Source organism: Lichenostomus cassidix, chromosome 12, assembly GCF_008360975.1.
Source record: "Lichenostomus cassidix isolate B80296 chromosome 12, HeHo_3.0, whole genome shotgun sequence".
NCBI classification, from domain to species: domain Eukaryota; kingdom Metazoa; phylum Chordata; class Aves; order Passeriformes; family Meliphagidae; genus Lichenostomus; species Lichenostomus cassidix.
In genome coordinates, this window is record NC_139493.1 from 13,798,564 (window position 1) to 13,819,993 (window position 21,430).

Sequence of the window (21,430 nt, forward strand, 5' to 3'; positions counted from 1 at the left end):
CGGGACACACCGCGGCCCTCCTCCCTCCTTCCCGTCCCCTCACACACGCCGCGCCCTCACCCCTGGCCCTTACCCGGCGCTGCCGCGTGGGGGCGCGCGCTCCCGCAGCGGGAGGCCCCGCCCCGTTAGCCCCGCCCCGGCAGCGCCCCGCCCCACCGGCCCCGCCCGTTAGCCCCGCCCATTAGCCCCGCCCCCGGGCGCGCAGGGCGGGGCCTGGCGGGGCGGGCCGGGCCGGGCCGGCAGAGCCGCGGGCGCGCGCAGCAGCCGCCGCCGCCGCCGCCATGGGCTGCACCGTGAGCGCCGAGGACAAGGCGGCCGCCGAGCGCTCCCGCATGATCGACAAGAACCTGCGGGAGGATGGCGAGAAGGCGGCGCGGGAGGTGAAGCTGCTGCTGCTGGGTAAGACCCCCGGGACCCACCCTCGGGCCCCCCATCTTGGCTTCTTCGCACGGCCCGGCCCGGCCCGGCCCTGTCGGAACCGGGCGGCCTCGCCGCCTCCGCCCCGCGCTGCCCCGGGGCGATCCTGGGTACCAGCGCCGAGAGTGCCCCGCCCCGGGGATCCCCCGTGAGTGGGATGCTGGCCCCAGCCCAGGCTCCGGGATCTCCCCACGGTGAGGTGTCGGCTCCATCTCGGGCCCCGGGGATGTCCCCGGGAGCGGGGGGCCTGCCCCGCCCCAGGCGTCTGGGTCCCGTCTCCCCCCGCCGTGAGTGGGGCAGGAGGCCTTGGGATTTCCCCCCAGGAGTGAGGTGTTAACCCCATCCCAGATCACAGGAATTCCCTCCAGGACTGGGGTATTGACCCCATCCCAGCTCCCAGGGTTTCCCTTCAGGAGTGGAGTGCTGTACCCACAGGAGACCCTGGGGATCCCCTCCACAGTGGGGCTCCTTCCCCACCCCTCTGTGTGCAGGATGCCAGCCCCATTCCAGGTTTTGGGGATCCCCCTGGCAGTGGGGTGCTGGCCCTACAGCAAGCCTTGAGTACCTCTCAGGAGCGGGTGTCACCCTACCCTGGGCTATGGGGTTCTCCCCAGAAGTAGCTGCTCCCCCACTATGGTACTGTCCCCCCAGCCAGTCAGTGTCCAGTTTGGGCATATCCCTTCAGGACACAGGCATCCCCACCCTCCTGTCAGATGGCCCTCTCCAGTAAAGGTCCTGCAAACTTGGGCACCCTGTCCCACCTGCCCAGGATCCCTGAGCTCCTCTATGGGCTTCTCTCACCCTGGCCTCCAGCTGCGGTGGAGGTAACGGGGCCAACAGGCACCCCCTGCCCCATGCCTTCCCTTCTGGAGCACGGGGACAGACCTGAGCCTCTCTATCACCCTTTCCTCTCCCTGGGGGTTTGGGGGGCTTGGGCAGTGCCCCCCACAGCCCACGGGCACTCTGCCCCACGGACACTCAATTTTGGTACCGATAACGGGCCGCTCGAGCTCTTCAAAGCACCCTGGTGATGCTCCCAAGGGCGTTCACAGCCCTGCCCTGTGCCTGCGGGCAAGGCAGCCACTTCGTTATTTTAATTTATTATTTCTCTTAATGACTCCCAGTTGGGCTTTTTATTCCCTTTACGAAATTCCCAGGGAGAGCCTCGCTCCAGGTGTGAGGCGGGAGCATACGAGGCTCCCACGGCACCGTAGGGCAGTGGAACAGGCAGAGGGATCCCTGACAGAAAATGTCTTTGGGCTCATCTGCTGTCAGCAGAGGAAGCTGCCAGCAGCAGGAAGTCATGCTGAAATCCGGCAGGCCTTTATTTGCTCAACCCCTGCCTGCCTTGAGAAATACGTAATTAACGCCTCAAAATGCTCCTTTATCAGAGTGCGTTGCTTTTTTAATTTTGTTTGATTCTGATTTTTTTGCCTTGGCATGAGATGTGCTGGCAGAAAAGCCCGCCCTGGGGATACTGGGAGGGGGTTTGTGCTGTTTAGGGGGCTTGATGGTTGGGCACACTCGCTGCCCCACATTTTTTTGGGGAGGGGAGAGTGAGGCGAGTGAAACCCCATGGGATTTGTGGGATGGTGGAGAAACACGTGGTAGCTCTTTGCCATGAGCTGCTCCTGTGCTGGCTTTGCTGCCGGCTCTGCTCCTCTCAGGCTACTGCTTCACGGTGGGAAGTAATGGGGATGTAGCTGGCCAAGGGGGTTTGGCACCTCCAGCCTCAGGAGGTTTCTGGGACCATCCAGGCAGGATCACTCTGGTGCTGGCAGCTCTGGGTGCCCAGAGGGGGTTCATCCGGCTGGTGGTGAGCATCACCGAGGAGTGGCTGGGGGCTCGCTGGGTGACAGGGATCATGGTGTGGGTGGACTGGCTGACATCCCTTTCCTGAGTCGTGTTCTGTCCTGAAGTGGAGGCAGGAGGAGGAAGAGGACGTCCGTGCTCTCTTCTGCTGGTGCTGGTGTTTACGAGCGGCATTTCTGATCTCAGCTGCTTTCTAAAGCCAAAAATAGAGCAAAATGGATCTTTTTATACGTTTAAATTTTTTTTTCTTCCTCTTGCAGCTGTTCAGGTGTCAATAGCACTAGAACCTTGGGTCAGCACTGCCCATTTCCGAGCCGAGCCATGGCCGGAAAATACTCCCAAGCTGGCAGGGAGCGGCTGGGGAGGTGGGGCCAGCACTGCTTCCCTGGGGGCTGCTGCTTGTGACATATCCCCTCTGTGAGATGGGAACGCAGTGCTGGGGGGATGCTCCCACCTCCCTGCTGCTCACCCTTCTTATGGCTTATTTTTTTACCCCATGGTCAGGGGAAGCTTTGAGGAGACCTGAAGCCTCACATACGTTTTGGTGAGCACCACAGCTCCTTGTCACTCTCAGCAAGGCAGAGCTCCGGGGTCCTCCATGGGGGCTGCAGCCCTCCTGCCTCCTCCAGAAAAAGGGAGGGAAAAACTAAGGAGAAAAACAGTTTCACCCTTTGTGCTGCATCAACCTGCGGCGTGAAGAGGAGATGTCTCTTCCAAACATGGCTGGTTTTTGATGGCAACTTGTGGTGTCCTGCAGCTGAGCTTTGGAGCTGGGGCACTGGGCAGCAGCTGGGCAGGGCATGGTGTGAGTGGAAGGCAGCAGTCTTGATATGTAGTGGTGGCATCGGGAGTGTAGGAGCACAAAGGGCTTGGGGCTGACTGCTGCAGCTGCCTCAGCTCTGTGCCGTTGTCATGAGCCTTTCCTCTGTCATGGTGGGTGAGCTGGAGAGGGATGGACACACTGTCAGTGCAGAGGGGGCAGGCAGGACCCCCCAGTGGCACATGGCTCCACAGGCATGGGCACAGCACCACTCCTGCTGTGGTACCTATTGGTGCCTGCAGGTTTTCCTCTGCTGTTTGCCAGCTCTGGCAAACTGAGTGTGTGCCAAATAGTTTGAAGCTCCAGTGTCTGATGGGGAGAAGGCCCTGATGAAGCAATGCCCCCCAGCCAAAGCATGGGACACAAAGAATGTGTCCCTCCCTGCCACTGAAAACCAGCAATCTCCCACAGTTTTGTGCTGGGAGAGGCCAGAAGCCACCACTGGTACCTGAAAATACCTGAAGCATCTGCCCCGTATGGCAGCACTTCCAGCACCTCTCGGTGTCACTGTTGGCTCCTCGCCATTGCCAGGACACAAACCCCTTCAGTCACAAGCTGGTTCTGCTGGGCAGTAGTGTTCTGGCCTTCCCACCTCCCTGCCTGCAGGAACTGAGATGCTCCAGGGGAATGCTGGGTTGGCAGCAGGCAAGCGATCACTCTTAAAAAAGGGTTCAAGGCCCCTTATTCCTTATCTTTGGAGGCTTAGGAAAGTGAAGGATTTCTCAGCTGCATTAGAGGTGGGGGAGGCACTGGTGGTTTGATCACATCGATCCCCAGGGGATTGCTGTAGGTGCAGACCCTGGGATGAGGACACTGCCCTCATCGGCATGGTGGCACCAGGGTACGTCACGCAGGAACTGCCTGTACCAGATCCTGCCTGGGACAGACAGTGGCCGGGGCAGGGCTCGGAAACAGCTTTTTTTTTTTTTTTAACTTGCATAAAAATAGAGGAAGGGAGGGACCAGCTGTGACTTTCGGAGGTTGCGTGGCCTCTGCACTGCCCTGGGTTCTGTGTGAGCTGCCTGCTTTGCTGTGCTTCGTCCTGTCTTAGGGGTTGTTTCTGTCCCTCCTTCCTCAGCCCTGGGTGTTTGAGGGGGTTGGGTCCTCCCTTCAGTGGGCACACTGGGAGCCCCAGTGCTGTTTTTTGCCACGGGCTAGGAGGTGTCACAGTGAGGGGGACCAGGGAAGAACTCGGTGCTGTTAGATCCAGAGGGATCCCACATCCAGCCCCCTGAAGCTGGCTTGAGATGGGTCACCACAATGTCCCCACTGGTGATGTCCTATGGGCTGGCAGCTGCCCTCTGCTCCGAGATGAGCACTGAGGCTTTGCCCAGGGAAAGCAGCAGGCTTATAGGTATATGCTTAGCATATATTTTTGCATATGTGCATTAAAAATGTGTTTTATTTTTTAAATATTGTGTGTGTTTGTATATATACTCATATTACTTTTTTATACAGAGCAATATATACATTGATTTTTAGGTATCAAAAAGCACACACATACAAATATATATATATGTAGCTTCACCTATATATATTTAGCTTTATGGAAGAAAGTGTCCCATGGTCTGAACCTACCCAGGGCTAGGATCACGGTGTCCCCAAGCACTGTTGCTCTAGCCAGGGCTGGCCTGGCCTTTCCACAGCCACCGGGTTTCCTGCTCCAGGCCGGAGCACAGGTTTCCGGGCCGGAGACTGGTTGAATCACCGGAGCTGGGGGAGCTGAGTAATTCTCCATCCCGCTGGTGGAAAACCCAGCCGGGGGGATTCGGGTGCCGGCAGCATCCCGGCTGTGCCAGTGGACATCCCGTAAGGGCAGGATGGACAGGATAACGGCACCCATGCCTGGGGGCATGTGGGGACAGTGGAGGTGTAGAGGGACTGTTCTGGCCATGGCAGGGGCAGAAACAGAGCAGCAAAGTTCCAGGATTCCTGGAAAAAGCCCAATACAAGGATAGTTCTGTCCGGCTTGTGAACACTGGTGGCCGTTGTTGGCACTGGGGGTGTGTTTTCTGTGCTCCCCCTGGGAAACCATCCCCAACCCATCTCCTTGTGTGCCCTGAGCATCCTTCCTGCCGCTGATTTATTTCTATTTTATTTATTTTTGTGTGGGGTTTTTTCTGCAATATTATCAGCTGCCTTGGACAGGGGGTCTGCAGCCCCCCAGTTTTTTGAGGTTCTGCCTGAGGACGTGGCATTCCACCAGCCAACGATGCACGGGCTCCTTCTGGGAAGCAGCCAGCCCTGTGCTGGAATGGGATGGCCCTTGGGAAAAACGCCCTGTGTCACTGTGGGGTTTTAAAAAAATGTGATTATTTTTACAGCAATTTTCCATCTATTTTGGGTAGGAAGGAAAATGTCGAGGGGAATCTCTTTTTGTTATTACTTTTGAGTCTTTAGGGTGACTCTGCTTTTAATACACCCCTTTGTCAGTCCCATTTGATGGTGGGGACCCCACAGGTGCCAAGGGGGGTGGGCTCTGCAGCTGTCCTCTGTCCTGCCATCCATCTGCAGGGAAAGGGATTGGTGGGTTTGTCCAGAGCTAAAACCCATCAGTAAATCCGTGTTCAAATAATAGCTGCTGTTGGCCAGGCTGGGAAAGCTTGCCGGGACAGCGGCAGGAGATGGGCCTCTGGCTGCTGGGGATGGCTCTGGACCCGCTGGCAGATTGAATTCCAGCTTTTCCCCCATAATGAGAATTTTCCAGCCATGCATTGCTTCCATCTATGCCTGAATATTTGAAAGGATGGTGCCGTGTGGAAAAATGGAAAATCCCCTCTCTGACGCGGAGTGAGGTGGACCCTGAAACCTGCGGCCAGTTCTTAAAATACAGGGATTACATATGTGCTGCCCAGAACTATGTGCATATATTGCATTAAATATCTGCTGCCCAGAAAGCGTCATAAATCATGGGCTGCAAAATATATATGTTGGCTCAGTAAAGTTTTTGCCAGTGGATTAGCAGGGAGTTCTGGAGCCAGGCAGCTGCTTGCTTATTTTAAATTTTTGAAGATTATTTTTAACAAAAAAAAGGAGGAAATGAGCCCGGGAGAGAGCTCTCCTCCTGTTTTTGCCAGGCGCTGCCCTGGGAACAAGCACTGCCTGCAGAGAGGCAGGGCTGGCGGAAGCACAGCCGTGAGGTCAGCCCATGGTGGGGGGGTCTCCGTCCCCCCTGATGCCGGCACCGGGGTCCACAGCTCCTCCAACACTGCCTTGTCCTGCCTGGGCTGGGCTGGAGGGTGGAAGCTGGCGGTTGGCATCCAGCCCAGGAATTGTTTTGGGGCTGAATGGGCGGCAGCTGGGGTTTTCCGGGGATTGGAAACCATTCCCCTCCGCTGCACTCATCGAGGGGGCTGGGGAGGGTCCCCTGTGCGGGGACAGGGACTATTGATTCACACCCAAATTCCTGCTCACTGCAAATGTACAGGCTCTTGTGCTGGGCCATCTCTTGGTGGCAGGCAGAGGTGCTGACTGGGAACATGGCTGCCTTCCTCAGGGAGCAGGGAAGGAGCCGGGAGATGTGGGGGAAATTTGCAAGGAAATAGCCAGCCTCGGTGATGGTCACCCTGTGACTGCCACTGTGCCGGGAGAAGGCAGGAGGCCCCGGGGGGTTGGTTGTTACCTCCTGGCGGGGAGAAAATGTCAGGCAGGGTCAGACAGAGGAGGAGCCAGGGACGGCTGTCTGGCACCTCACCTCAGGGATGCTGATAAGCTGGGTCCTTGCTTGCCACATGCCTCAGTTTCTGTGTCCAGGCACCCGCTGGGAAAGGACTGGCTCAATGCTGCTGGCTCTGGCCACCGGACCCAGTGGTCTGGGAAGGTGTTGTCAGAAACCAGAGGTATTTAATGGAAAAAAGGGCCACGCTGAGTTCTTCCCCCCCTGCTCCCAGCTCCAGGCAGGAGTTGCCAGCACTGACCACGAGCGCTGGCTGGGCTGTGCTGGGAGCCGCGTCAGCATCCTGAGGGTGCCGGGGGAGGATGGGTCGGCAGTGCCAGAGAGCTCCTGCTGTGCCAAATGGTGACCTCTGAGCTGAGCAGAGCCCCTCCCCTGGCATATATGGCATGGGAACCATGGAGCAGGGTGCTCGTGATGATAAATACAGTGTCTGTATAGCCTGAGTATGGGCCCAACGTCAGGGCACTCCATGCTCCGAGCACTGCCCACAGTGATGTCCCTGGGGATGTGTGCCTGTCACCTAGGCGGCATTCAGGCCAGGGACTTGCGCAGAAGGAGTTTGTTCCCTGCCGCCATGTCTCAGCTGGCACGTTGAGCCCTGTTTTTTCCAGTTAATTTTAGCATAATCTGCGCTTTTTTTCTGTTTTTTCTTTTAACCTCTTCTTTAAACCTCTCTTTTAACCTCTCTGCCCCCTCTGCAGCTGTGCTGGCACAGGCCTGCTTGGGGCCCTCTGTAAGGGCAGCTCCATGGCCAAGGGCAGCATTGGGGGGACCCACCAAGATGGCTGTGAGAGGATATCAGGATGGACTTGGCTTGGGAGAGCCTCTGGGATTTGCACCTGGAGACAGGAACCACCCTGGTTCCCAGCCAAAGTTGCCTCATCCTGCTGGGGGTCCTGGGGCAAGATAAGCCAGGCATTCATCCATCTCGTGACACTCCATGCACAGAGAGGAGACAAGGGACATGCACCGCCCCTTTCAGCTTCCCCTTTCAGCTTCCCCTTTCTTGCAGCCGGGGTGACTTTGCTTCTTCCCTGCTCCCAGCCTGTGGAGGGAGGGCTGGGCTGAGCTGCTCATCGCCTGTGTGGGATGACATCCCTAGGGGGGACAGGGTGAAGGAAGGAGAACCTTAGGCACCCTGGCCGTCTCACTGAAATCATGGAACCCTGCATTCAGATGCTGAAAAACAAAACGACCCCAAAAGCCATTGGCTTTCCCTGCTGGCAGCCACCTCCGCAGCAGGCTGGGGCACAAGACCTGACAGCCTGGGAGGTGCGTGCTATTTACGAACCAAGCCGGGGGCGGCTGAGCCCGCTGGGATCGCTTGAGCTGGCTGGTGGAGGTGGCAACTTGTTCCCGAGTTCCCTGCCTGTACCTTGTGGCACAAGCATCCCTGCATCCTGGCCACTGCTGGCTCCAGCTGTGGATATGCAGTGGGGCTGGTGCTCCATTGTCCCCCAGCACAGAGGGGAGGTGGGATGTGGAAGCTAAGCTCAGGTTCTGTCTGGAGCTGGGATGGCAGGTGATGGACAGACCTTGGCCTCCTTGTCACAGGGAGTCCCAAGGTTCAGCCAAAGCCAGGATTACCAGTCAGCTGTGGCTTGCTAGGTCTGTAGGGAAAATGTTACTGTGTTGATGCCATTTTCCTGGCCCAGAGCAGGTGTCATTTCTTCCCTTGGGAACTATTGCGAGGGCCTCCCAGGCTCTCCTTTTGTTCCCTCCTTCTTGGTCCTGACATTTCCAGTGTGCGTCCAGGCGTCATCTGCTCTGGCCAGTGCCTCTTATCCAATGGTTGAGGCACCTGCTACATTCCCTCCCTGGGCTGGGGGGTGTCCCAGTAGGGCAGGGGTTCCCAGATTTGGACAGGACCTCATGCCTTCTCATTTCTCCGCAGGTGCCGGCGAGTCTGGGAAGAGCACCATCGTCAAACAGATGAAGTGAGTGGTCCCTGCACTGTCACTGCGGCTGACACTGCTCAGGCCTTGGCCATGGGCTCAAAAAACAGTGGCAGACAGGGAAAGCTCCCCATCGGTATTGCCACAGAGCATGGATGGGGAGCAGCACCCTGTGGTACCCCGCAAAGGGCTGACCTTGCCTGTGTCTCTTCCCTGCCCCAGGATCATCCATGAGGATGGCTACTCAGAGGAGGAGTGCCGGCAGTACAAAGCCGTGGTCTACAGCAACACCATCCAGTCCATCATGGCTATAATCAAGGCAATGGGGAACCTGCAGATTGATTTTGGAGACTCCTCCAGAGCGGTGCGTGCCCTCCTGCTCCCACTGTGCCTGACAGGGATGGGGCTTCTTGGGGGCTAAAGCAGATGCACCCAAAACTGGGCTAGGATTAAAGGTGGCCCAGCCCAATCCCTGCTGTTCTGTGGTGGGCTCCTATGAGGTCCTTTGGGGCAGAGTGAGCTTTGCTAAGTCCATGTCACTGCTAAGCTGTTTTATCCCTGCAGGATGATGCTCGGCAGCTGTTTGCACTCTCCTGCACTGCTGAGGAGCAGGGTGTCATGCCGGAGGACCTGGCCAATGTCATCCGGAGGCTGTGGGCTGACAATGGGGTCCAGGCTTGTTTCAACCGCTCCCGAGAGTACCAGCTGAACGACTCTGCTGCCTAGTGAGTACCTCCCTCCTCTGGCCCAGCTCAGCTGAGCCCTTTGAGCCACGGTGCTTTTGTCAAGCAGCAGAAAATCCCCCCAGGGGCTGCTGTTCATCACCAGGCTTAGGGGCTGGTGCTGCCACTTCCCGCACAGTGCTGGGGCTGAGCCGGAGCAGAACTGGGAAGGCGGATGTTTCGAAAGCTGTTTCCTTCTCTGGCGGGGTGCTGTGTATCCTGGGAGGGGGGCCACAGGGGCATCCCCCTCCTGCCACTGCTCTGTCCCTACTGCCCTTCCCCAGGAGATGCTCTCCACTGGCTCCCCACTCATGAGCACATCCAGGGTCCTGCCCATCCTTGTCACCCTTCATGGGCCATCAAGGCAAGAAAAATTGCCAAGGAAAGCCCTGGGAACACTTAGGTTTGAAGAGGATGAGTAGGATGCTCAGGAGTCTTTTCTTTTGCTTTTTAACTGTTTTTATACAGAAAGACTTGGCATTACAGTCATGCATTATCCAGCAAATCAGTGTTTAGGTAGATAAATTGCTGCATCTGGTTGGGTTTATCCTTGAAGAGATTAATAAATAAATTAATCTGCCTAATGTACCATTGCTAGAGAGGGCGACACAGCTGAGTCTGTGTTCAGCTTGCACAGTGCTCTCCTACCCTCTCTAACCAGACCCCTCATGGTAAAGAAGTGTGAGGGGAGCTCATGGTGTTCCAAGAACACCCCACCAAGCCTGGCCTGGCTTGTGATCCAGCACACCTGGGAACTGCTGCCATCCCAGGGCAAGCTGGTTTCCCCAGCTGTCCCCTCATGCATGGCACTGTTGTGGTCCCTCTTTTGCACTGAGGTCACTGTGGTGAAGAGATTGCAGGAAAGCTCCTGGCAAGCACCAAACCTGGAGAAGCTCCTGTCAGCGCTTTCCCCCAGCACCCGCAGCTTTCACTTCCTCCTGATGGGCACACACCCGCCTTCCCCAGCCCGTCTGCTCAGCCCCATCACTCCCCAGCCAGTGTTGGCATTTCCCTGACAGTGGGTGCTGATTTGGGAGCACAGGACACCTGGCAGGTGCTGGGCAGCTCACACACACTTGGAGCAGGTGTATCTGCACAGTGTCTGCCAATTGCCTGTCGCAGTCAGTGCCGTTATGGAGCATTTAGCACATGGCGGGGGGTTGGACAGCCATTAATTAGGAGTGTCTTCAAGCTGTTGCCCCAGCCATTTTCCAGCCCAGTGGCCAATCTCTTGGCCATCTCACAGGGATGGTGATGTGCCCACGGTGCTGCTGGAACAGGACAGCCTGGGGGAGGAGCCCTGTGCCATGCCCAGCACACTGCCCAACTGCGTCCCAGCCCTCTGCAGCACAGCAGCCCCCATCCTCTTCCTCCTCTGCCTCTTGGGGTTCCAGGAGTTTGGGATGCCAGGGTGGTGCTCATCAGCACCCCGGGTCTTGATGCAATGTCCAAGAGCCTGTGGTGCTGTGCAGGGACCTGCTGTGGCGTTTCCTGTTTTTTGTCAGCCGGAGGCCGTGTGTGTTTCCGGCTGTTTTTGAGCTGCTCTGTGGCAGTAATGTGCAGGTCCCCCACCCTCACACCCACAGCAGGGTCCTGGGGCACCTCCAGCTCCAGCCTTGCCCTGATACACTGCAGGGTTTCCCAGGAGCTGGCGAGTGGCTGTGCTGCAGTTGGAGCCAAGGATCCGTATGGCCTCGTGGGCTGTAATCTGGCTTTCACCAGATTACAGGGCTGCAAATGCCTTAATTAAGACAAGCCTAATTTGCTTAAAGGAGCCCGTTTGTAATAACCCAATTAAAGCAATGTGAGCTGGAGAAATCAAAACCCGCCTTGATCCCCCCCGGCAGCCCTCATCAGTCGTGGTGGATGTTGCACACTGTGACCTGGCCACCACCTCTGCTGGGACCCTGCGGGCAGCAGGGCAGGCGATGCTCCCCAGGGGAGCTCCGGACTGCTGCAGCCCCCCACAGTGCTGCTCCCTGTCTCTCCGGCCTCCCGCCTCCTGCTTCCTCCGAGGATGCCGTCCCTTTGTGTTTTTGACTATAAATGGCACGGCGCCATCAATTGTTTCCGCCGGCACTGTGGCTGGTTGCCATAGCACTGAATATTTTCCTCTTGCCATTTCCCCCCTGTGCAAACGGCCAGGAGAGCAGGGCGAGCCCCCAGCCCTGGCTGCATCCTCTGCCTGGCTCCCAGTGCCAGCACACTGCCCCCCAGTCCCTCAATCTTGTGTGTCCCATATCACCCTGGCCACTGTTGTCCTGCCCTGCCTGTATCCGTCAGGGACACGGGGTAGCCCTGGGGTGTGCATGGGCACCCTGCTGTGCTGCCTGGCTTGGCACAGCCCATCCTGAATGGACAATGCTGGGAGATGGGCAAGGGACCCTGGGGTGGTGTGGGGATAGCCCATGAGATTTGGGTGGGTCGTGCCCCACAGTCCAGCTCCCAGAACAGCTTTCCTTTTTGTCCCCAGCTACCTGAATGACCTGGAGAGGATAGCCCGTGCCGACTACATCCCCACCCAGCAGGACGTGCTGCGCACCAGGGTGAAGACCACGGGCATTGTAGAGACCCACTTCACCTTCAAGGACCTGCACTTCAAGTATGTCTGACTCCTTTCCTTTTTGCCTTGTCCAAAGCAAAAAAAACCCTTCCTCCCCATGCTGGGATGGATCCTGGGCGCACACTGCATGCACTGAGTTCCCCCCACCTCCTGGTTTGCTCATGGCGGGAACTGCTGCCTCAGAGAGCGGAAACCGCTGAAATAGCTGGAACAGCCTCAAAAACACTTTGCAGAGCTCAGCCTGGGGGCGGATCCAGGCTCTGGCAAGGAGGGGAAGGGGGAAGGCATTCCTCCTCCCGCTGCTGTGACGCTGCTTCCGCTGCAGGAAGGGCGCTGGGCAGGAGCTGGGGTCTCAGGGTCAGGCACTGGCAGTGCTGCCTGCTGGCACCCCATGGTTGCTTTCCACTAGAAAACCCACGGGAAATAATCAGGGCTCCAGTTTCCGAGGCAAAAAGCTGGCATTGTGCACATCCCAGGGGATTTAGTCCTATGGCAACAGAGCTGATGTCAGGAAGATCTGCTGAGGTTCTCTCTGAATGCGGGGGGTTCACAGGGACCCCTGTGCCACCCTGGTGGGGTGGAGACACTTGGTCATGCATTGCCAGGGCAGTGCTTTGGGGTGGTCTGGGGGGAATGCAGTGTGTCCCAGTGGGGAAGCCTTCCCGTCTGCCAAGTGGTTGGTGGTGGGCATGGCAGTGGATGTGGAATGCTGCTGCTGGGCCCTTCTCCATGGAGGCAGAGCATCCTCTGCTGCCTGTGGCAGGAGAGGCACATGGGATCATCCCTGAGCCCTTGTGCTGTCGCAATCCTGCTGAGCCCACAGCCACTTGCCTCCTCTTGCGCCAAGATCTCTGGCAAAGCCCTGCTGTGCCTGCTCTGGAGTGGGCCTCTGGGGAGCATGACACTGACACCCACTGGGAAGGGTGGCCTGATCCTGCCCCAGCTCTTGTCCGGGATTTGCTCCAGCTGGGAAATGAGCCTGGACACTGTCCTGGCAGCAGGAGCCGAGGCATATCCTCATTACTGGCAAAATCCGTGGGGCAGAGGCATTGTGCTGTGCCCACACCGGTGCTGCTCCTGCTCCAGGCAGATGGAGACACTGAGGCAGGGCATGGATGAGGGCGATGGGGCCAGGAGCTGCCATCCATTCCTGCATCATCTCCCTGCCACAGGATGTTCGATGTGGGTGGCCAGCGCTCGGAGCGGAAGAAGTGGATCCACTGCTTCGAGGGGGTGACAGCCATCATTTTCTGCGTGGCTCTGAGTGCCTATGACCTGGTGCTGGCTGAAGATGAGGAGATGGTGAGTCATGGGGATGGAACCAGCGCCATGAGCTGTCCCCTCCTTTGGGTGCTCAGGGAGCAGCCCCTCCTCTGGTGGCCACTAGAGCCCTGGCCAGTGTGGCCCAAGCCTTGCAGGGTTATTGGCATCCCCTGCCCAGGCAGGGAGGAACATGGGGGTGGCAGTCTGGGGAGCAGTGGGGTGGGTGCTGCCTGGAGGTCCATGCCCAGCTCATGCTGTCATCTTGCCTGCCAGAACCGGATGCATGAGAGCATGAAGCTGTTCGACAGCATCTGCAATAACAAGTGGTTCACAGACACGTCCATCATCCTCTTCCTCAACAAGAAGGACCTCTTTGAGGAGAAGATCGTGCACAGCTCCCTCACCATCTGCTTCCCTGAGTACACAGGTACCACTAGGACCCTCAGTGCCCCCCTGCTCTCCTGGCATGGGCAGTGGGCAGTGGCTTGCCTCAGGCAGGGTAGTAGGAGGTGCTGGGGATGGAGATGGTGGCTCCCCTGTGCCCAAGGAGTGGTGGGTTGGGGCAGCAAGTGGGGTCTGGGGTGTTTAGGGTGTCCCAGGAGATGGGAGAAGATGTGGGCGGACCCAACACAAGCGACAGCAGCCCTGGTGGGGGTTAGGTGAGGCTAACCTGCCTCTGGAACCTCAATTTGGCAACAGGACATGGGCTGTGGGGGGCCAAGCTGAGCCCAAACCCTTTGATGGCTGTGGGCCACTGTGGGGCAGCCCAGTGTCTCTTCCTCCCCAGGGGCCAACAAGTATGATGAGGCAGCCAGCTACATTCAGAGCAAGTTTGAGGACCTGAACAAGCGGAAGGACACCAAGGAGATCTACACCCACTTCACCTGTGCCACGGACACCAAGAACGTGCAGTTCGTCTTTGACGCCGTCACCGACGTCATCATCAAAAACAACCTGAAGGACTGTGGTCTGTTCTGAGGGCAGCACTGCCCAGGTGGGTGGTGGTCCCAGTGGTGGCTCCACAAATGGGATGGTCATGAACCATCCTGCAGGGATGGGCTGGGCTGGGCACTGCCTGCCAGATGCAGGCTGCCCTGTCCCCAGACCCTCCCCTGTTCATGACCTCTCTCTCTTTAGGAGCCGCAAAGGAAGGACCACGCCACCTCCCACTCCTGCTTCTCTTCGGATTCATCCCTCCGCCCCCACCCCATAAAGAGACTTTTTGAGTGCCAGCACGGTGGCAGGGCCCACGTACCCCCTGCTGCACGCGCTTGCCCCCCACCATCCTCCTCCTCCTCCTCCTCGCCGGCGTCGCCCTTCCAGGGAAGACAAGGTTTTAATCTTGGTTTGTACCCCCTGAACCGTTCCAGCCCCCAGTTCATTCACTCTGAGCCCTGGTGCTCTCACTGTTTACATTGCAAGTGTTGCTGGCACGGGGGGGCACAGAGTCCCCTCGGGGATGCCCACCCAGCCACAAGCACGACCGATGACATTCCTTTTAGTAAACCAGAAAAGAAAGGAGAAAGAAAAGGAAAAAAAAGAAACAAAACCAAACCCAAAACCATGCAAAAAAAACCACACCACACCGGTTGGGACCAGATTGCTTTTTAAAGAAACCTTTTTACCAAACTATTTAAAAGCATCAAGTGCTACGTGGTGGCGGCGTCCTCCGTGGCCAGCCCACCCCCCAACCGTGTGCCTTGGGGGGGAGGGTCTGCACCCCACCCCGCCTCGCTGCCCCCGACCCGACGGGCAGCTCGGGCAGGAGGGTGGGCAGGGGGTGCTGCCCACTGCCTCTATCCCCCCCCTCTTTCTAAGCCTAGTTTTTAGGGCTAGCTGTTGCGTTGGGCGAGGAGAGCCCGCTGTACAGAGCGGCCCCCGCTGTGCCCCCCAGCCTAGGGGGGACCCTTCAGCCGGTGCCTGCGGCCTCGCTTTTCCCACAGGATGTTTTACCGAATTGTTCACATGGTTTGAAATAATAAAATGTAGAAAGGAAAAAAAAAAAAGAAAAATTATGTATACTGACACGCCCTGTGTGACATGGGGGTGGGCAGGGGGGCTTCACCTCTGTGGGAAGAGCTGGGGGGTGTCCCTGGGGGTGTGAGAAGGGCCGGAGAAGCCCCTGCTTGTGGGAGGTGAGGGCAGTGGTGGGACCTTTGGGGGTGGAGCTGGGGTGCTGCTGCAGGGCTGAGTCTCTCCCCAAGGGGTCTGTGGGGTGGGGGGGACAACAATAACATGACCTGGCTCTGCAGTGGGGGAATGGTGACACACAGGGGGCCCCAGTATCACACAGTCCTTGGGGACACCCAGTGCCCGGAAACACTCAGTGACCTGTAGCCCAGAGGGAGATGTGGCATCCGTTACATCCAGCAACCTACAGGAACTCCCAGCCCCAGGGAGCACCCAAGGACACCCCACACCCAAAGGACCTCCAGCTCTGAGAGTTTCCTGGAGACTCCCAGCACCCCCCAACTCCAGGGGGCACTTATGGACACCCAGCAGCACTAAAGGGACCACCCCATCACCCCTCAGCTTCAGAGGGCACCTAGGACCCCCCAGCACTAAGGGGCACCCAGAGACCCCTAGGCTCCCTGGTGCCAAGGGTCGTCTGGGAACCCCCTGCACCTCTCAGCTCTAAAGGGAGCCCAGGGACACCCCAGGATCCAAGTACCTAGAGACACCCAGGACCCCAAACACCCCTTTCCTCCAAGGGGTACTCAGGGACCCTCAGCACCCAAGGGACCCCTAGTACTCCACAGCTCCAAGTGTTACCCAGGACCTTCAGCACCCAAAAGTATCCAGCACCCTGTAGCACCCAGGGTCACCCAGGTACTCGCAGAGCTTGGAGCCCCCAGGGGCCCCCAGCAGCACTGGGGGCCCCACAGTGGTGACTGGTGGGAGAGTTGGTGAGAAGAGGGAGTGAGGTTGTGCTGCCCCTGCCCCAGGGGTGACTTTGGAGCTGAGCAGGTCAAATCCCTGGATTTGGGGCAAGTGGAGATGGTTGAGGAAATGGGGTGGGAGCAGCAGTGGGGCTGGGCCCCAGGGGAGAGGGTGCTGGGCTGGGGCTCAGAACAGCCCACAGTCCTTGAGGTTCTCCTTGATGATGATGTCAGTGACGGCATCAAAGACGAACTTGACGTTCTCGGTATCGGTGGCGCAGGTCATGTGGGAGTAGATCTCCTTCACGTCCCGCCGCATGTTCAGCTCCAGGAACTGCAGCTTGATATAGTTGCCCGCATCGTCATAGGTGTTGGGGCCTGGTGGTGTGGCAGTGAGCGGGGTCCCCTCCTGGGCTGCTGTACCCCACACAGGGTGCTGGCCCAGCACTCCCTCGGGTGGACAAACCTTGCGTGGTCCCTCAGCAAGCCTCATGTGGCACCACTTGCATGGGGTGCTGAGGACACCTGGTGGGGGACTCCTGCAGGTTGGTGGCACCCGACCCTCCACCAGCACCACACCACTGCCAGCCACTGTCACACTCACCGTCATAGTCGGGGAAGCAGATGCTGAGATGGGCCTTCTTGATCTTCTCCAGGAAGACATCCTTCTTGTTGAGGAAGAGGACTATGGAGGTGGTGGCAAAATAGCGGTGATTGCAGATGCTGTTGAAGAGGTGCAGGCTCTCGTGCATGCGGTTCTGTGGAGGGACACAGCCCCGTGGTGATGCCCATATCATGATGGGGACAAAGCAGAGGGGATGTGAGGTGGTGAGCCTTCCTCACCACTTCATCATCCTCCACCAGGACCATGTCATAGGCGCTGAGGGCTGCGATGAAGATGATGCAGGTCACCCCCTCAAAGCAGTGGATCCACTTCTTCCGCTCTGAACGCTGTCCGCCCACATCGAACATCCTGGGCGGGACAAGAGAGGGTCAGCAACCCCCTCTCCCTGCCCAGCCCCTGGCACCAGCCCTCACTGGGGGCCTGGCCCTCACCTGAAGTTGAGATCTTTGAAGGAGAACTGGGTCTCAATGATGCCAGTTGTCTTGACGCGGGAACGCAGCACGTCCTGCTCTGTGGGGACGTAGCCGGGGGTCACCAGGCGCTCCAGGTCTGACAGGTAGCTGGACAGGCACGCAGTGGGCATGAGACATGGTTTGGCATGCCCGTGATGCCTCGCCCTGCCCAGACCCCCCCTAGCCCACGTACTAGCCCGCAGAGTCATTGAGCTGGTACTCAGAGGCGCGGTCGAAGCAGGCTTGGATGCCCGAGTCCTTCCAGAGCCTCCCGATGATTTCTGACATCTCCTTGGGCATAGTCCCCTCCTCGATGGTGTCCGAGAGGTGCAGCAGCTTACGGGCATCATCCTACAAGGCAGAGGGGTTCAGTGGGGCCTGGGGGCTGGGTGGAACTCCTGCCCAACACTGAATACTCATCACCTGGCGAGCTGTGTCCCCATACTGGATGCTGAGGGTGGTCATGGCCCTCACAATGGCCAGCATGGACTGGAGCGTGTTGCTGTAGATGATGGCAATGAACTCCAGGCATTCCTCCAGCGAGTAACCATCCTGGTGGATGATCCTGGCCAGGGAAAATCACAGGCATGGAGCTGAGCTGGGTGCCATGGAGCTGAGCTACATGATGGAGGCACCCCATGGCAGTGGCATGGGGCAGAGTCAGGCACAGTGGGATGTGGCACCCCATGGCTGCAGTGTGGGACAGACACATTGCACGGTGGGCACAGTCAAGTGACCCCCCCTCGGCACTTACTTCATCTGCTTGACGATGGTGCTCTTCCCTGACTCTCCTGCTCCTGGGGAGGCAAAACACGGGTCACAGTGGTGTCCATAGCATGGACATTCCCAGCTGAGCCCCACCGGGAACCCTGGTGCCTGACATGGCTGCAGGCACTGTTGGCTGTGCCAGGTCCCCAGCTCAGGCTGTGCAGGGGGATTACAGCCTGGTGCCAATGGCATTAAGGCTGGGCTGAGCTGCTGCGTCTAATGGGATCTGCAGCAGCTCAGCCGGGGACACTCTCATAAACCCAAGGGAGGGGTTGGGGACACGGTGGCATAGCAACCCTGCCACCCACCACCCAATGCCCCAAACTTGCGGCTTTGCAGGGGGATGTGTCCTGGGCCAGCCTGTGAGGACAGTGATGCCACCCATTGCCCCACCACATACATAGCACCTCAGTCCTCAGGCACCACTGGGGGACAGGGAAGGGCTGGGAGGGACCCACAGTACAAGGGGGTTGCAGGGACAGACATGGGGGGGGTGTGAGGGTCCCTAGGAGGATGGGACAGGGGTGCTGATGGGTAGGAGTTCTAGTAGGTGGTGTTGATGGAGGCTCTTAAGATGGGTTGGTTGGGGTTGGGGGGCCTGGGAGATGGGGGAATGTTAAGTGGGCTGATTTGGTTTGGGGATACATGGAAGCTAGAGGATCTTAGGACCTTATCTTCTTGTTGAGATGGTCCGTTGCGTTTGGGTGCCTGGGGGGGTGTGTGGAGCAAGTTGTTGGGATGAACTGATTTAAGGGATCCTGGGAATGGGGCAGAGGAGTTGTTGGGGTGGCTGGTTGGGTTTGGGGGTGCTGAGGGAGAGAGGAAGACATTGGGTGGGTTTTTGGGTTTGACTGATTAGTTTTAGGGGTGCTGTGGGGGTCAGAGGGCTGTTAGAGTGGGCTGGCTGAGTTTAGGGGTGCTTAGGAGGAGGGGCCTGGGGACTGCTGGACTGGTTGGGTTTAGGGTGGCATCAGGGAAACTTTGGGTGGTTAACTGGGGAGGGGCTGGTTGGTTTTAGGGATGCCTGGGAATGAGAGGCTGTTGGGGGCACTCTTGGGCTGTGCTGGTTTGGTTTAAAGGTGCTGGAGGCACCAGAGAAATATTGGGTGGGCTCTTGAGATGGGGAGGTTAGGTTTAGGACTGCCTGGGAATGGGGCTGATGTTGGGGTGGGCTGCTTGGTTTTAAGGGTGCTGGGTGAGTCAGAGGAACATTGAGGGTTCCATCTGGGGCCCAGGGAAATATTGGATGGGCTGTTTGGTTTTGGGAGCAGCTGTGGGGTGTGCTGGTTGGGCTGAGGGCTGCTGGCAGTTTCAGGAGAGCTTTGGGTGGGCTGTCAGGGTGAGATGCACAAAGGATAGGTACATTCCCCAGGATGTTGTCTCCCCCTTACCCAGCAGCAGCAGCTTCACGGTCCTGGCATCCTTCTCAGCATCTTCCTTAAGCTTCTTCTCCAGCTCTCGGGAATGCTTCTCCTCGGCACTGGCCCCGGCTCCCATCCTCTGCCCCGCGGCCCTATGGTTCAGCACCCGCTCCTTGGAGGTCAGCACCAGGATGGGCAACGAGCTCCAGCCTCCCGCCGCCTCCAGCGCTCGCTCCCGGTGCCTGCCACCGCCACTGCCGCCACCGTCCACCCGGAGTGGCACAAGGACGGGGCCAAGGTCCGGGGGGGCCGCCCACCGGGGGGCTGTGCTCAGCACCCGGGGCTTAAGCCAGGCCCCCCCGATAAACCCCCTTCAATCTGCAGCGGGCTGAGCTCAGCAATCCTGTGCTTCCCGGTGTCAGCGCTTCTGCCGGGGGGGCCCAGACCGACCGGCCCCCAGCTATGTCCCTGCCCTGGGGCTGGGACAGTGACCCGGCCACCCTGGAGGATGTGGGACCCCTACCCAGCTCCAGCTCTGTTGTGGACCCCAGGGGGTTGGAGTTGGGGGGTGGGATGGTGTGTCTGCTGGGGTCTGGTCACAGTTTGAGTGAATGTCCCCATTGTCCTCATCATCCAGAGCCTCCTGCTCTGGACCAGTGCCCACTGTCACACCCCAGTAAGCCATCCCAGTGTCCCCAGGGGCACTCCCCATGGTGATCGAATGTCATCCTCAGTCACCACACCCTGTGTCCCCAGGTTCTTCCAGGACCCTCCGCTAATGCCCACACGCTCCCCAGGTGCACTTCTCAATGTGCCCAGCCACTCACCAGTACACTCCCAGGGCCAACAGGCCAGCTCAATGTCATCTCCACAGCACCCCAGGCCCTCCAGCAACACCTGCACAATGTCCTCATGGATCCCCGCATACTCTCCCCAGGGTTTCCAAAGCCCTCCCCAGTAACTACAGAAGAAATCCCAGTTTCCCTATGCAATTCCAGTTACCTGTGTGGGGACCATGTCTCCCCTCAAAAAAATCCCTGCCCAACGTCCAGGGGCACTGCAGTGCCACCTCTGTGTTACCACCCCAACCGCAGTGAGCCCCCCACAATGTCACTGGGTCCCTCAGTGTGCCTCCCCAGTGCCCCCACTTGTGTCCCTCGTGCTCCGCATTGCCACCGTGGCCGCCCCGGCAAAACTCAGTATCCCCAGGAACGCCGCAGTAACTCCCCAGTGTCCCCACCTCCGGTGACTCCAGGCCTTGGCAGGGTTCTCCCAGTCACCCCAGTACAGCCCAGTGTCCCTGTGTCCCCCATCTGTCCCCAGCGCTCGCTCCTCCCTGCGCCGCGGCTCTCCTGCAGCGCCTCGTTCGGCCGCCAGAGGGCGGAAGCGCTCAGCGCAGTTCGCAGCTCAGCCCAGTGCTCCCAGTGCAGCCCTGAACACCCCAGTACAGCCCTGAACACCCCCAGTGAAGCCCTGAACACCCCCAGTACAGCCCAGTGCTCCCAGTGCAGCCCTGAACATCCCCAGTACAGCCCAGTGCTCCCAGTTCAGCCCTGAACATCCCAGTGCAGCCCAGTGCTCCCAGTGCAGCCCAGTGCTCCCAGTGAAGCCATGAACACCCCAGTACAGCCCAGTGCCCCCAGTACAGCCCTGAACATCCCCAGTACAGCCCTGAACACCCCCAGTACAGCCCAGTGCTCCCAGTACAGCCCTGAACATCCCCAGTACAGCCCAGTGCTCCCAGTGCAGCCCTGAACACCCCAGTACAGCCCAGTGCTCCCAGTTCAGCCCTGAACATCCCCAGTACAGCCCAGTGCTCCCAGTTCAGCCCTGAACACCCCCAGTACAGCCCTGAACACCCCAGTACAGCCCTGAACACCCCAGTGCAGCCCTGAACACCCCCAGTACAGCCCTGAACACCCCAGTACAGCCCTGAACACCCCCAGTACAGCCCTGAACACCCCAGTACAGCCCAGTGCTCCCAGTACAGCCCTGAACATCCCCAGTACAGCCCAGTGCTCCCAGTTCAGCCCTGAACACCCCCAGTACAGCCCTGAACACCCCAGTGCAGCCCTGAACACCCCCAGTACAGCCCTGAACATCCCCAGTACAGCCCTGAACACCCCAGTACAGCCCTGAACACCCCAGTTCAGCCCTGAACATCCCCAGTGCAGCCC

At 58.7% G+C, this 21,430-nt stretch overlaps 2 protein-coding genes across 2 annotated transcripts; one reads left to right on the forward strand and one right to left on the reverse strand.

The window, feature by feature from the left end:
* Positions 1–216: 216 nt before the first annotated feature.
* GNAI2 (G protein subunit alpha i2) lies at positions 217–15,180 on the forward strand. Its single transcript, XM_085072789.1, has 9 exons — positions 217–399; positions 8,620–8,662; positions 8,843–8,984; positions 9,185–9,345; positions 11,816–11,944; positions 13,078–13,207; positions 13,442–13,595; positions 13,956–14,162; positions 14,306–15,180. Exons 1-8 carry the CDS (start codon positions 282–284, stop codon positions 14,144–14,146), a joined length of 1,068 nt encoding a protein of 355 aa, XP_084928915.1. The 5' UTR covers positions 217–281; the 3' UTR covers positions 14,147–14,162; positions 14,306–15,180.
* Positions 15,181–16,172: 992 nt separating this feature from the next.
* Positions 16,173–19,482, reverse strand: GNAT1 (G protein subunit alpha transducin 1). The gene is made up of 8 exons (XM_085072790.1): positions 19,284–19,482; positions 17,879–17,921; positions 17,548–17,689; positions 17,318–17,475; positions 17,104–17,232; positions 16,891–17,020; positions 16,652–16,805; positions 16,173–16,425 (listed from the first exon to the last, which is right to left on the reverse strand). The coding sequence occupies exons 1-8, from the start codon at positions 19,387–19,389 to the stop codon at positions 16,235–16,237; spliced, it is 1,053 nt and encodes a 350-aa protein (XP_084928916.1). The 5' UTR covers positions 19,390–19,482; the 3' UTR covers positions 16,173–16,234.
* Positions 19,483–21,430: the final 1,948 nt, after the last annotated feature.

What these genes read in the sequence shown, in the direction of transcription:
- GNAI2 (XM_085072789.1), top strand. Translation starts at nt 282, where the DNA reads ATGGGCTGCACCGTGAGCGCCGAGGACAAGGCGGCCGCCGAGCGCTCC. An exon ending in TTGGAGACTCCTCCAGAGCG is followed by an intron (nt 8,985 to 9,184) that starts GTGCGTGCCCTC and finishes TTATCCCTGCAG; the next exon opens with GATGATGCTCGGCAGCTGTT. An exon ending in TGGCTGAAGATGAGGAGATG is followed by an intron (nt 13,208 to 13,441) that starts GTGAGTCATGGG and finishes CTTGCCTGCCAG; the next exon opens with AACCGGATGCATGAGAGCAT.
- GNAT1 (XM_085072790.1), bottom strand. Translation starts at nt 19,389, where the DNA reads ATGGGAGCCGGGGCCAGTGCCGAGGAGAAGCATTCCCGAGAGCTGGAG. An exon ending in ACCATCGTCAAGCAGATGAA is followed by an intron (nt 17,690 to 17,878) that starts GTAAGTGCCGAG and finishes TTCCCTGGCCAG; the next exon opens with GATCATCCACCAGGATGGTT. An exon ending in TGGTGGAGGATGATGAAGTG is followed by an intron (nt 16,806 to 16,890) that starts GTGAGGAAGGCT and finishes GTCCCTCCACAG; the next exon opens with AACCGCATGCACGAGAGCCT.